Source organism: Mytilus californianus, unplaced genomic scaffold, assembly GCF_021869535.1.
Source record: "Mytilus californianus isolate M0D057914Y unplaced genomic scaffold, xbMytCali1.0.p SCAF_6, whole genome shotgun sequence".
Classification (NCBI taxonomy): domain Eukaryota; kingdom Metazoa; phylum Mollusca; class Bivalvia; order Mytilida; family Mytilidae; genus Mytilus; species Mytilus californianus.
Genome location: NW_026262712.1, coordinates 46,979,167 through 46,993,812, shown reverse-complemented (window position 1 = coordinate 46,993,812; position 14,646 = coordinate 46,979,167). Strand labels below are relative to the sequence as shown.

The window sequence follows — 14,646 nt, the reverse complement described above, 5'->3', positions numbered from 1 at the left end:
CATAAAATTCTATGAAGGTTTGACAAAGTAATTGATGTGTAACAAACTTTAACACCAGACTGTATCTACTTCTTAACTGTAACAAAATTAAGTCCATTTATCAGTAAAATATGGAAAATGAAATTAAATATTTTCAAAATTTTGCTCTGGATACTGTATTTTGGACATAAACAATCTTCTGTCCAAAAATGAAAATGATCATTTTTGGAAAATTTCATAAAAAGTAAACATATAAAATTTATTAGTTTATAGAATTTTAGAAAGTCTAACACAAAGTTGGAATGCAATTGCCAAATACTGGCTAAAATACTTTGACAAAAAATTTGGTATTGAATATTTTATATGTACCTGCAAAGATCTAAATAGAATTAATATTGAGTATATGTATAGTGTTTTCGGGAAAATTTAGTATTTGGAAAGGTCGGAAGTTCAAAGCCCGTAATTTCAGCAAAAATCAGCAGAGCGGAACCACACGTAAACGTGATCTGTAACTCATCACAGTAGACTCACATACTAAAATTCAGCTCAATATGTGAAGGCGTTTAGAAAAAAGTCGGTATAACTGTTATTTTCACTAATTTTCAAAATCCAAAGCCTGTTATTTCGGTAAAAATCAGCGGAGCAAAACCAAGCATACAACTCGATCTGTAACTCATCGTAGTAGACTCGCATACTAAAAATCAGCTCAATATGTGAAGGCATTTAGAAAAAAGGTCAGTATAACTGTTCGTTGCGGAATGATAGAATGACGGATTAGGGTAAAACTATGTTTGTTGCGGGGCCATTAAAATCTTATTCGGAATAGACAAACTTGACCGTTTATCTCAAATATGGTAATTACTATTAATAGTCGAATTTGCCTATTCTTTGCTCATTTTGTAGATATATATATACCTTTTATAAATGAACGTGTGCCTCGGTATTATAATTATAGTTATCATTTTAATACAAAAGGCACACTTTGAACTAGTGTATTATTTATACACCTTCATATACCAACAATCGCCATTATTGATATAAGTTAATTTTATAGTTTATATTTTATACATATATTTATATTACATACTACATAATTGTATTACTTTTTTTGTAAAAGTCCTTTACTCGTCACAGATTGTGTTTCTCTAAAAGTGCACATCGGCTAGTAGCAAATGGGATATGTAAAAAAAAAAAGCAGGGATCCCTGTCAGCTGCCTTGGACTGCTTATAGTGTTTATGTATCCAGGTGATTTGAAATAAAAGATATAAATCACACAAAAAAATACAGTACATATATATGTCCCTTGTAGTGCAAATTATATTAATATTTTATCGTTGTAGTATGAATATTATATTTCTAAGTAAAACAAATACTCATTTGCACAATGTACAATATAAATCACTCCTGTTATACACATGAAACAAATTGTTTCTTTTGATGAACACATTAAAGACTTTTATTCGCATAGTATCGAAATACAATAAGCATTTTAATAAATTAGCTAGTAGTCTTTGATGTTTAAAAAAAAATGAGGGAAAAGACAACATGAGATCAAGAGACTGTATTATTCATGTAAGTCCCAGGTGCGACAAATTGCCATTAAATAAATAAATAAATAAATAAACTGTACACACAAAAAAAAACTTCACTTTGTAAAGGCATAGAATTGACTGAGTTAAGATATTGTTTTAAAGACGACATTTTATAATGGCATTGTAAAAAACTAGTTATGCTTTTGTTTTAGAAACTACATTTTGCAGTGACATCGTTGGGTTCTATACTATTGTTTTAAAAACTTCACTTTTTAATGATTGTTCTCCCTTTCTGCGTTTTGGGTTTTATTTTAGGAACTATAATAGACAGAGATATACTTTCAGAAAAACAGATCAACGAGAAAAGAGTTAAAATACGTTGACATTACTGAAATTGTCATTATTTATTTTGTCGTTCTGTGAAAATTTTAATAGGTAAAGAGAGGCAATATACAGCTTAAATGATCTGAAAGATAAGATTTACCAATGGGTTAACATTGCTGAAATTGTGAATCAACTTTATTTATCAGTTATTGCCCGAAACGAATTATTTGAGCTAAATTTTGAGATTTTTCAATTAGCTTAAAAACTATAATAGATATATAGGGAGAAAATGTGAACACCAAGGTTGAATATACATGAAAAAAGTAAATTTTGCAGAACACACAATGAATTTGGTTTTAAGAAGAAGTTTTTTTTTATATTATCCACAGAAAACAAAAGTAACAATTGAGCGGATTCAGAGAAGTTCTATTAGCTAGGGAAGATTTTGTGATGGGGATGCTGAATGCAATGAATGTGATGGTATCTAGAACTGAATATCATTGCCCAAGATATGCTGAAAATGAATTTTCTGTACATTTAGGTGCACATACGATTTGAAAAAAGAAATAGGTGTGTACAGAACGAAAAATATTTTTTCGACGAAAAAAATGAACTATGTATAGTCCAGCCTTATAACGGGTGAAAAGGTTAATCATTCTGTCTACACAAAACCTCTTACTCAAAAGCCCAACTCTAACCAAAGAAATAAATTGGTCGTTCTCTAAGCAATTTTGTTCGTTTTGCCTTGTTTTTGTAGATTCAGAGAACCTTTGGTCTCTAGTGGTGAGTTGTCTCATTGGCAATCATACCATTTTTGTATTTGTATTTGTAATCAAACCCTTATTTTTTAAACCTTGAAATTAAACTCTCCATATAATTAACTATTCTGGATTATGCATGTGTACAATCAAGTCAGTGTTATTCAACAATTCGGTACATACAATGTGTGTTCTTATAAGGGATTACTAATGTAAAGAAAACTGCATGTTTGATATCAATTGTTTTCTGATTTTTGTCTCAATGAAATCGAAAATATATTGTTGCTTGGCACTTTTCTAATATGAATAAATGGTTGGATGGCAACTTTCCAATATAAATAAATGGTTGCTAGGCACTTTTGCACTATAAATGAATGGTTACTGAGGACTAGTGTGATAACATTCACCCCTGGCCCTGCATGGCCTATGTAATAATCCATACAGTCCTGAATCAAAACATATATGGTTACTAGGTTCTTTTGTATTAAATAAGGGTGGCTGCTAAGCACGTTTGACAAGACCTTGACTTCTTACTGTTGACCTGTAAACACAATAGTGGCTTTAATCATCTTGAACATTTCCCTCACGTATTGTTTGCTTCTTTCTATTATATTTTCTTACAAAATCCAATTAATTTACGAAAGGTCATCTATGATCTTAAAGTATCTTGAATAGCCCTTTTTAAACCGGGTTCTTGGTCAATGAAAAAAGGAATTTGTTTTTTTTTATCTATTCTATTCTTGTCTTTCAAAAATTTAAACAAAACTTCATGCCATTTAGCGTGTTTACGTTCATGGATCAAAAATGCTAAAGGTACAAGTGGCGTTTCATCAAATATGACATGTTTGAAAACTATCGGTGATACATAACAATCGCCAAGATTAAAAGTTGTGTCATAAACTAAGTAAACTGGGTCTTCAGATTTTAGCTCAATTATATCTTTAAATGCGTTTATGATTTCGGGGAGTGCGACAACAGCTAAAAGATCTGGATAGATTAAAACTTCAGAAACAAACCCATTTAACTGATGCGCCAAAAGTACTAAATTGTAGATGTCATCTTTTGATAAGGCTTTTTCTTGTCTCTCTTTACTTAAAATATTTTTTACCTGCTTAATTAGTATTTCGGGGATTTGCTACGGCTTGGTGCGATCCTTCTACATCGTTTGTACAAATCATTTTTTTATAAACCTTATGCGGATTATCCCCTTTTTCTCTGAATTAATGGTATCAATAACTGGTGGCATAGTACGAACAAATTCCGTATCATGTTTACTATTTCCATGTGGCATTGGTTGATATAAATCTTCGTTTCCTAAATAGTGAATGAGAACCAAATTTGGGTTACTGTCTAACCAATAAGCTATACGTTTAAAATCTGATGTAGATCGAGGTCGCTTTCGACCAGTTTTTGTGTCAAAACCAGGCAATCTTAGTTTAAAGTAACAAATTTACTTTCATTGATCCAGGTATAATGGTAGAATTTCCAATCATCTGGATGTTTTGACTGTACAAGAAATATATCACCACCCTTATGTTTGACAGGAGGAAGCCGCTACGAATGTCTTCTTTATTTGGATTCTGTAGTATTCCTAAAACCTTTTCATTTTCAAACATAACTTTAACACCAGTCAAATAAGGTAAAATACCGCCGCCTATTACTGGTCTGTACATGGTAAAGAGAATTAGTTGTACAATTACGTGTAGACCTGTACATGGTAAACTGAGAGAATTAGTTGTACAATTACTGGTCTGTACATGGTAAAGAGAATTACTTGTAAAATAAAGGTAATGTGCAAGTTCCTTTGGCCATGCTTTCATTATTGTAACAAAAGGATCAGAAACTGCTCTTACCCATGTCATTAATATTGCTTTTAAAAACTGCTAATTATTAAATGTCTATCATAATAAATTATGGTTTAAACTTTACGGAGCCTTTATAAATCTCTCCCGTCTTTTCCTCACCCTCTTTTTCCGAAAAAAAAATATGGTTGCTCTCATAATTAATATATGAAATTAAAATAAATGAAAATAAACATGAATAACATTTCAGTCAGGTACTTTTGGCTGAAAATTAGTACCCCTACGGAGCCTCATTCCGGAATTTTCTTGCAGAAACATTTTCATATATAATTCAATTCTAGGTTAGGCATGCGCTTACTTTCTCGAACTCAGTGCTTGGTTTCAAGTTTGTTGTTGACGTTGATTGCGAGAAGGACACGCTTCTGAAAAAATAAAACGAAGAAGCTTAACACTAATATAAAACAACGGAAAGAAGGTTAAATTCTAGTCAGATAACATTAATCTGATTGAAGACATTGTAGACGAAGTTTCTTATTTACATCTAATTGGATAATCGGAAATTAATATTACGTGATGACGAACTCTCTCACCTTGTGTTATTTACTATTTACGTTGATATTATTCAAAATTATAAGTTTAAATGGACAATGTATTTCAAACTCATCACGGATATTTTTGGAAGACTTTATGTACAATATAAGTGGGAAGGAAACGGTCACTTTAAATAAATTACAAACCTTTTTTAACCACAACACAAGTTTACAATCAACCACTAGTAACACCAACAATTTTACATCATGTTCAAGTTTGACGAACAATGACGAGAGAAAAGACTGTGTTTTAAAACATGTAAGTTGAAAATTTATATTAGCTGTTTGAAAACGATTTTACACCATTTCTGAAACAAAAAAGAATTGTACATGTAGGTAAAGCAGTGAAGATTTTGTAATAGTGATTTTGCACTTTCAAGACATTTTGGCCATACAACCAGTTCAACCGCAAATAATTTCGGCCACAGTACCAGTTTTGCCATAGTCGATTACCATGATTACATACACATTTATGCATTGACTGTTTTTTTTTAACGGAAGTTTGTTTCGAAAAAAGATGATTAACAAAAAGTCATTTTGTCATTAAATGTCTACATGTAAGTCAGAAAATGACAGACTTGTTAAAGTCAATTTATGCTTCATAAAACACCATGAAAACACATTATGTGAGTTTTTTTTCTCCAAAATTTTAAACACAAATACTTGATTTTTCTTGATAAGCATGATAAGTCAGAAACAAAAAACAGACTTATTTTCTTTACATGTACAAATGTACATGTACATGTACGGATGTCTGAGCTCTGACTGATAAGCACAACTGTCTTTTTTACTTTTTAAATAACTATCTTTTCTTGTTCCTCATGTTCCTTATTAAAAAGTCTTCATTTTTTTTTATTTATAATCACCATTTTACAAATATTCTTACAGCATTCATTAACTGATAAACATTTTTATCAATAATATAAATGTATGATTAATAATATTTTGCCATTTGTTTCTTAGCGTTTCTTTTTAAAAACAATTATATTTTCTTCCCTTTATAACACATGTACATTGTAACAAGAAAAACCATGGACTAAATTACTTTGTACATGTACATGTAAGTATGGCCGAAACAACTGTGGTGGAACTGGCAGTACATGTATGGTCCAAACGTCTTGCATTGGATTTTGCAATCTGGGTATACATTGTACATATATTCATTGAAAGTGATGTTTAAGAGGGTGGAAAAGGGGTTGATATGCAAGGACAATTGAAGTAAAATCAATAAATACCGCCCCAGTCAATACTCCTCATGTGTCAAATACTGGTCATTTGAAATTTTCATGGTTCTTTTGACAGACTTATTATTTAACTATCAATTCTAGAAAACATTGGTTTATGAGGGAAATTATGTTAACTTTATTCCTTTGTTTAAAATGACCATAAATGGTGAATAATGAGCTTCAAGCATGAAAATTGAACGTGAAATAAATATATGCAAAAACTTTGCACAAAAAATGACCCTTTACCACCCTCTTTAAATACATGTACTTAAATCTTAGGCCCTGAACTGTTGGAGTAGTTTTGATGTACATAAATAAATGTACATCCAACTTTTTACTCGTACATGTACTTAAACATCTTCAACTTCATTGCTTATCAAAATCCACATGCGTACTAACGAGGACACTCCGACATTTGTATCAATGTCTACTGAAAGTGTTGCAGCTTAAAATATGAGACAAGGAAAACAAATTTTGCAAGTGGGCAATTTTGAAGAAATTACAAAAAAAAAGCTCACTTTTAAAGAGACACCATCATATTCTTCTTAACCATGTTAACTTAACTGTAAATAAGACATATTCACAGCCTGCACCGTTAGGCATTAGTCCGATGCCCCAGACTAGTAAAATTTTATTCTGACTAGTAAATTTTGCAAAACTGTGTTTAGACACATAAGGAAAATGTCTGAATAATTGTCTTCGGACTAGTAGTTGGAAAAGATTTTGTTGCAGACTGTATAATTCAGGCACTAATGACTGACCATGAATTCATTGATGACAAACATTGCCAATACATGTACATGTACATGTAGTTTACTAATTATTGGTAAAAGGATTCAACTGTTTCAGTTGTGTTTTTTAATTGGCTAATTAATCTATTAAGAACTTTGTCATGCATATACAATGTACATGTAGTTGCATGGATATCTGACAGTCAAAGTAAAACAAGGGTACATTTTGTAGTTTATCACAATGGCAATAGTTTGTTACAAGTACATGTACATGTAGTCAGCGAATAAGTATACACCTAACCATCTGCATCTTGATCATTGTATGAAATAACCTAACCTTGAACTACTAAGTACTGTTTCCCTGTAGATAATATGATTATCAACTGACCAAGAACATTGTTCCCTTTAACATATATATAATCATCCCAGGCCTACTAGTGCATAACGATCATTGACAATCACAAGCTATATTATTTTGTAAGATTTAAAGAATTCACAATGTTTAAAAAATGGTGAAATTTTATAATTATGTGAAGATATATATACATGATATATATAAATAACATAAAGGGTACCATTTTTACTGTAAATACTACAAGAATTGAATGTGAATGTACTAGTATCATCTTCACATTTTAAATTTATGTTAATTAATCATATACTTGGGGTTCTTGGATATGTAAATTTTTCCAGATCTGACAATTATATATATCAATGTATATACTTAAAAGAAAAATGTCAAACTACAGAAAATTGGTTAGACATTGTCAAAAGTTTCATAACAAATATTTTGATTTTAATAGGATCTGTTACTAATAGATAAATGTGTTTGTTCCACTATTAAAAACCAAAAAAAGGAAGATAGAGCAAACTAAAACATAGACAAAAAACTCTAAAGTGGCCTATCAACTGGCACCCTATCCCTTTCAATTTCTATGGGGAGAACTGCATGATACAATGTATGTACAATGTACATGCTGTACCTTAGTCCTGTCATTGAGATTAGCTTCTTCTCATTAATTTAACTGAAAATTAAGCTTGATATATATAAATTAATTAAATATATATAAAATAATATATATATACATGCATATGCATATGAAACTTTAAATACAAGGTACATGTATGGAGGCATACATTTAGTACATTATTAACCCTAGTATTCATGGTATTTGTGTACTTTCACATCAAAATATATACCAAAGGAATAAACAGGAAACAAGTTACAAGGTTGCAGTGACTGTTTTCATATTTTTGTTTGTTTATCTGTCTATATTTGAATTTTACTTTCCACTGTTTACATTTCATTTCTTTAGTGAACACATTTTCACAAATTGATTGAATTGGAGTTATTGATCATCTTTAATTACAATGAAGCTGCAACATGGTTTAAAAAAAATAGTCAGGACTCAGGAGAGCCATTTTATAATTTTTCTGTATAGACATAAATTTGTTAAAGAAACCTTACAAAAAATCAGGTCTGGACAGTACAATCTACATGTACATAATTTTCCACCGTCCCTCATTCTCTTATTTCGGGCAAATCTGTAACAATCTTAATCACAGTGTCCCCTTGTTGATTTAATGTCTGTTTTGTTTCTGTTATTTTGCAATTGTCGTGGCGCTGGTGTCATAATTTGCCCAACAAGCTACATGTACATGTAACGGGAAAATTATGACAATATTTTGTTAGATTTCTGTGCTTGTTATAACTTACATTTGACATTTTTGTATGTTATATAACATTTCTTATGATTTCCTCTAATCTGTGCTATTGAAAATATTTGACACCTAGCAAAGAGTTCTGCTCAAACTTATTCTAGGGGCTTTCTTTGATTGAATCGATCCTGTTGTGAACTTTTGTTAAGAAAGCCTTACTATGTCTTTAAGATGTAGAACAGCATTAAAAGCTCTGTGCCTTTGCTTTTGTCAATTGTTTGTGGGGATTTTGTAGCAATAAATAATACACTACCCCCTTTTCCTTTACAGTATATTCAAATGTATAATTTTATTGACCATAGGACAGTGAATTTAATACTATAAGTAGTCAATAGATTCAGGACTTTTAACCCTGACTCACTTATCACATACACCAATAAGAAATTATGTGTGTTCATGTATTGGGTCTTACTGAGGAGGAGCAAGTTATTTCAATTATAAGATATAAAAGAGTAAAAAAATCATCTTAAATCATTTAGAGTTACATGTAAATACACATATAAATTTGTAAAACATAGTAAACATATTTTTGTAAAGTGTATATTGAATTTAATGGTTCTCCCTGGATAGTTACTGAAACTACAACAGGATATTATTGATATATTTTCCCTTACTGATAAAGCTCAATGGATATGAAAAATCTGTGTTGAACAAGATTTTATCAGTATGTTTTTGGCTTACATTGTATTTGAATAGTATTTATTACACATAAGGAAACTATTTTTGTCAGTGTTTGGTTACACATTATGTATTTCCTGAAAAAGAATATTTTAATGTACCAAAAGGAGACCATTGTATCATATTTATACCCCCCTTTTTGCTCTCTCTCTCTATATATATATATATATAGAGAGAGAGGCCAAGGTACATATATATGTTTAAAGCAAGTTTATAGATCTGTCTGTTGATCAGACCTTTGTTTAAAAGGGTTCATGTTGTTTTTGTTTTTGCGTTTCAAGGTTTTTATACAATTTTATAAAATTTTTGCGGTCGTATATTGGTATGATGTTGGCGTCGTCGTCTTCGTTGGCGTCGTCGTCGTCTGGCGTCGTCCGAAGACACATTGGTTTTCGCACTCTAACTTTAGTTTAAGTGAATGGATCTCTATGAAATTTTACCATAAGGTTCAATACTACAAAAGGAAGGTTGGGATTGATTTTGGGGGTTATGGTACCAACAGTTAAGGAATTAGGGGCCAAAAAGGGGCCAAAAATAAGCATTTTTGTAACTTCCAGACATAACTTGTGTGTTAGTGTATGGATCTCTCTGACATTGTACCACAAGGTTCCATATCACACAGGGAATGCTGGGATTGATTTTGGGGGTAATTGCCCAAAACATGCAGGAATTAGGGGCCAAAAAAGGGGCAAAAACAAGCATTTTTCTAGTTTCATGACAATAACTTGTGTGTAAGTGTATGGATCTTTCTGAAATAGTACTACAAGGTTCCATATCACAAAGGGAAAGCTGGAATTGAGTTTGGGGGTAATTGCCCAAAACGTTTAGGAATAAGGGGCCAAAAAGGGGCCAAAAATAAGCATTTTTCTAGTTTCCAGACAATAACTTGTGTGTTAGTGTATGGATCTCTCTGACATTATACCACAAGGTTCCATATCACACAGGGAATGCTGGGATTGATTTTGGGGGTAATTGCCTCAAAATATTAGGAATTGGGGGCCAAAAAAAGGGGAAAAAAACAAGCATTTTTCTAGTTTCATGACAATAACTTGTGTGTAAGTGTATGGATCTTTCTGAAATTGTACTACAAGGTTCCATATCACAAAGGGATAGCTGGGTTTGAGTTTGGGGGTAATTGCCCTAAAAGTTTAGGAATTTGGGGCCAAAAAACACATTTTTCTAGTTTCCAGACAATAACTTAGTGTTCAAGCGTATGGATCTCTCTGAAATTGTACTGCAAGGTACCATACCACAAAGGGAAGGCTGGGATTGAGTTTGGGGGTGATGAATCATAAGGGGGTTTAAAAAATTTGGGGGGGGGGGATTTTTTTTTTTTTCCTTTTTTTTTCTTTTAAAATTTTCCATTTTAAGTTGGTTATTTCTGATTTATATTTTAAAGCAAATAATAATGATATGGTAGGAGATACACACCAAACAGGATGTGTAAATTTAAGTATTGTGCAATAGCAAGAAATTTTCACCTGCACAGTATTGCACAATAGCAAGAAATCTTCAATTGCACAGTATTGCGCAATAGCAAGAAATCTTCAATTGCACAGTATTGTGCAATAGCAAGAAATATCCAATAGCACAATATTGCGCAATAGCAAGAAATTGTCAATTGTACAGTATTGCGCAATAGCAAGAAATATTCAATTGCACAGTATTGTGCAAAAAAAGATACTTCGTATAAATTGCTTATTTCTTGACCAATTTCAATGGGGTTTTTTGGCCCCTTTTTAAATTGGTCCACATTGAGGTCCAAAGGGTCCAAAATTAAACTTTGTTTGATTTCATCAAAAATTGAATTATTGGGGTTTTTTGATATGCTGAATCTAACCGTGTATTTAGATTCTTAATTTATGGTTCCGTTTTCAAATTGGTCTACATTAAGGTCCAAAGGGTCCAAAATTAAACTTAGTTTGATTTTAACAAAAATTGAATTCTTAGGGTTCTTTGATATGCTGAATCTAAACATGTATTTAGATTTTTGATTATGGGCCCAGTTTTCAAGTTGGTCCAAATCGGGGTCCAAAATTAAACTTTGTTTGATTTCAACAAAAATTGAATATATGGGGTTCTTTGATATGCTGAATCTAACCATGTATTTAGATTTTTGATTTTTGGGCCCCGTTATCAACTTTGTTCACATTGAGGTCAAAAGGGTCCAAAATTAAACTTTGTTTGATTTCATCAAAAATTGAATTCTTGGGGTTCTTTGATATGCTGAATCTAACCATGTATTTAGATTTTGGATATTGGACCATAATAGGTGAATGTCCAATTTAAAATTTTTAAGTTCTTAGACCACATTCATTCTGTGTCAGAAACCTATGCTGTGTCAAATATTTAATCACAATCCAAATTCAGAGCTGTATCAAGCTTGAATGTTGTGTCCATACTTGCCCCAACTGTTCAGGGTTCGACCCCTGCGGTCGTATCAAGCTGCGCCCTGCGGAGCATTTTATTTGTGTTGTATTTGTGACATTTTATTTTCAATGTCTTGTATTGTATCTACATGTATGTGTACCAATTGCAATCTTATCTTATCCTTTGTCCTGAAAAATCTGTGTTTTAAATTTCAGACTTCATATTCAATCATATAGTAGGGTTAGAGATTTTACTTAAAACGTATATGTATGGATAATTTAGAAAGGTAATGTCGTTAGGTTAGACAAGGGATGTTCAGTGGCAAATATTTCAAACTTATTCAGGACAAATACATTTGTAATTATATAAATAGATGTCAGATACTTTTTGTTTTTAATTGTCATGATAATTGATTGTAAACTATCAATTTTTATGACAAGCATTTATATAACACTAGGTTTATAAAAAATAAAAATTCTACTTTATACCAATGAAGCGCTTTGAACTTATTAGCGTTTCAGTCAAGCAATTTAGTAAACAATGATAATTAAAGGTTATGTTTTTGAGCTTAGGCTTTAGTTATAATTACTTCCCTTGAGAATTTCTTCCATCTAAAAAAACCATGTGGCATGGGCAACTGATTTCTAAATTACAGTAAGAAATGACATTTAAACTAAACAGCCAATGCATGCAATAGAACCTATCAATTTCATTGTGTATTTCATTAAATTTGACAGGCACTGTATTTTATTTAATGCTTCTTCGTGTTCTTGTTTTATATAGTAAGTCAGTCATTGTCAGTATTAAGGATGTATTTTTAGTAAATATTGTCTAAACAATCTATGGTAATACTGCATGTACTTCAATTATGCTTCAACTAAACAATGCAGGCAGAACATTTGATTAGGTGTCATGTATGTTAATAAAATCTAATTACACTGCATCATAAACTGATAAAACTGAGAATAATGAATTATGACAGTTCACTGTGTGTTATGTAATCCTTAAGGTACATATATATTGTACAAATGCCAGGAATGCAGATCAATGCAGGGAAACAACAATGGGTTACTTCTTTTTGAAATTATAATATATTCTTTTCCATATATTCATCATGTTCATGATATCATAGTATGGACAGAGTATTTACAGTTTACATAGCAATTTTAATTTTCAACATGTATCATGATGTACAAAATGTAGGCACATGTACATTTTATGTACATTGACTCTGGTGGATATTTGGAATTGTCTTTTTGGCAATCATACCACATCTCCTTATATCTATATTAATAATTTTTTTTATAGATTCAAACTTAAACGCTGTGATTTTCATGATTTTATAGTAATTTATCATTGCTTACAATTAAGACTTACTTTACTGTTTTTATGCCCATTCCATCTGATTCCAAGAACTTTCCTTTAGAATTAAGACATTTCTTTCCGGAAATTAAAACCTTTTTATCTTGCCTGCGACGAAAGTCGCAGTATGCGAGACATACGTATTACTATCTGACGGTGGCGTAAACTATTTGTATAAAGCTTTATATTTCAGAAGGTAGAAGACCTGGATGCTTCATACCTTGTATGCAGATACCTTATGTTACGAAGTTTCAGTCTGTCATATGCCCATTGTCCTTGACCTCATTTTCATGGTTCAGTGACTGCTTGAAAAAAAAACCAGTTTTTTAGTCATGTGAATTTCTCACTTATTATGAGTAATATGATAACTATATTTGGTATATGGGTTCCTTGCAACGTCTACATGTCCATCAGACAGGGTTAACCTGACCTCGACCTCAATTCATGGATCAGTGATCAAGGTTAAAGTTAGGTGATTAGTCCGTTTCTCAGATACTACAAGCAGCAGGTCAACTATATGTGGTGTATGGAATGATTGTAAGGGTTTCATGTCAGACTGGCAGGTTTCATCTGACCTTGACCTCATTTTCATGGTTCATTGGTCATTGTTAATCTTTTGTGTTTTGGTCTGTTTTTCAAGTACTGCAAGCAATCGGTTAACTATATTTGTGTATGGAATGATTGTAAGGTGTACATGTCTGTCTAGCTGGTGTCATCTGACCTTGACCTCATTTTAATGGTTCATTGGTCAATGTTTAGTTTTTGTGTTTTGGTCTGTTTTTCAAGTACCGGTACTATAATTAGCAATAGGTCAACTATATTTGGTTAATGGAATGATGTACATGTAAGGTGTACATGTCTGTCTAGCTGGTGTCATCTGACCTTGACCTCATTTTCATGGTTCATTGGTCAATGTTAAGTTTTTGTGTTTTGGTCTGTTTTTCAAATACTAATATCAATAAATCAACTATTATTAGTGTATGGAATGATTGTAAGGTGTACATGTCTGTCTAGCCAGTATCATCTGACCTTGACCTCATTTCTATGGTTCATTGGTTAACATTAAGTTTTTGTGTTTTTGGTCTGTTTTTCAATTACCATAAGCAATGGGTCAGCTATATTTGGTGTATGGAATAATTGTAAGGTGTACATGTCTGTGTGACAGTTTTTATCTGACCTTGACCTCATTGTCATGGATCTTTAAAAATGTTAAGTTTATGTGATAGTTGTAGTAAAACCTTTATATTTATTTTTAAGACTTTCAACATAAAATCAATAGTCAGTAAAACAGGCGAGACATTTCAGCGTGTGCACTCTTGTTTAATTGTTTTTATACTATACTGATAAAACATATATATCCTTTTCAATGGCGGATCCAGTGGGTGTTCGTGGGGTTGGAACACCCCTTTTATTGATTTTTAATTTAAAAAAAAATTTAATTATGTGAATGTTTCATTGTGTCCCGGGGGTTGGAACCCAATTTTTTAAATGGCAGGATCCGCGCTTGCTTTTGGTTTCATATAAAATTTCTTTTTACATATATGTAAATGTAAATACATGTATCACTAAAATGT

General features: G+C 31.6%; 1 protein-coding gene across 1 annotated transcript in view; it reads left to right on the top strand.

Annotated features, from left to right (window-relative positions):
- The first annotated feature begins 4,776 nt into the window (after positions 1-4,776).
- The window catches only part of LOC127705547 (metal cation symporter ZIP14-like), a 36,253-nt gene continuing 26,383 nt past the window's right edge, over positions 4,777-14,646 (top strand). Inside the window, exon 1 of the mRNA XM_052209873.1 lies at positions 4,777-5,245. Coding sequence (XP_052065833.1) covers positions 4,970-5,245 — 276 coding nt within the window. The 5' untranslated portion in view covers positions 4,777-4,969. The remainder of the gene's footprint in view (positions 5,246-14,646) is intronic.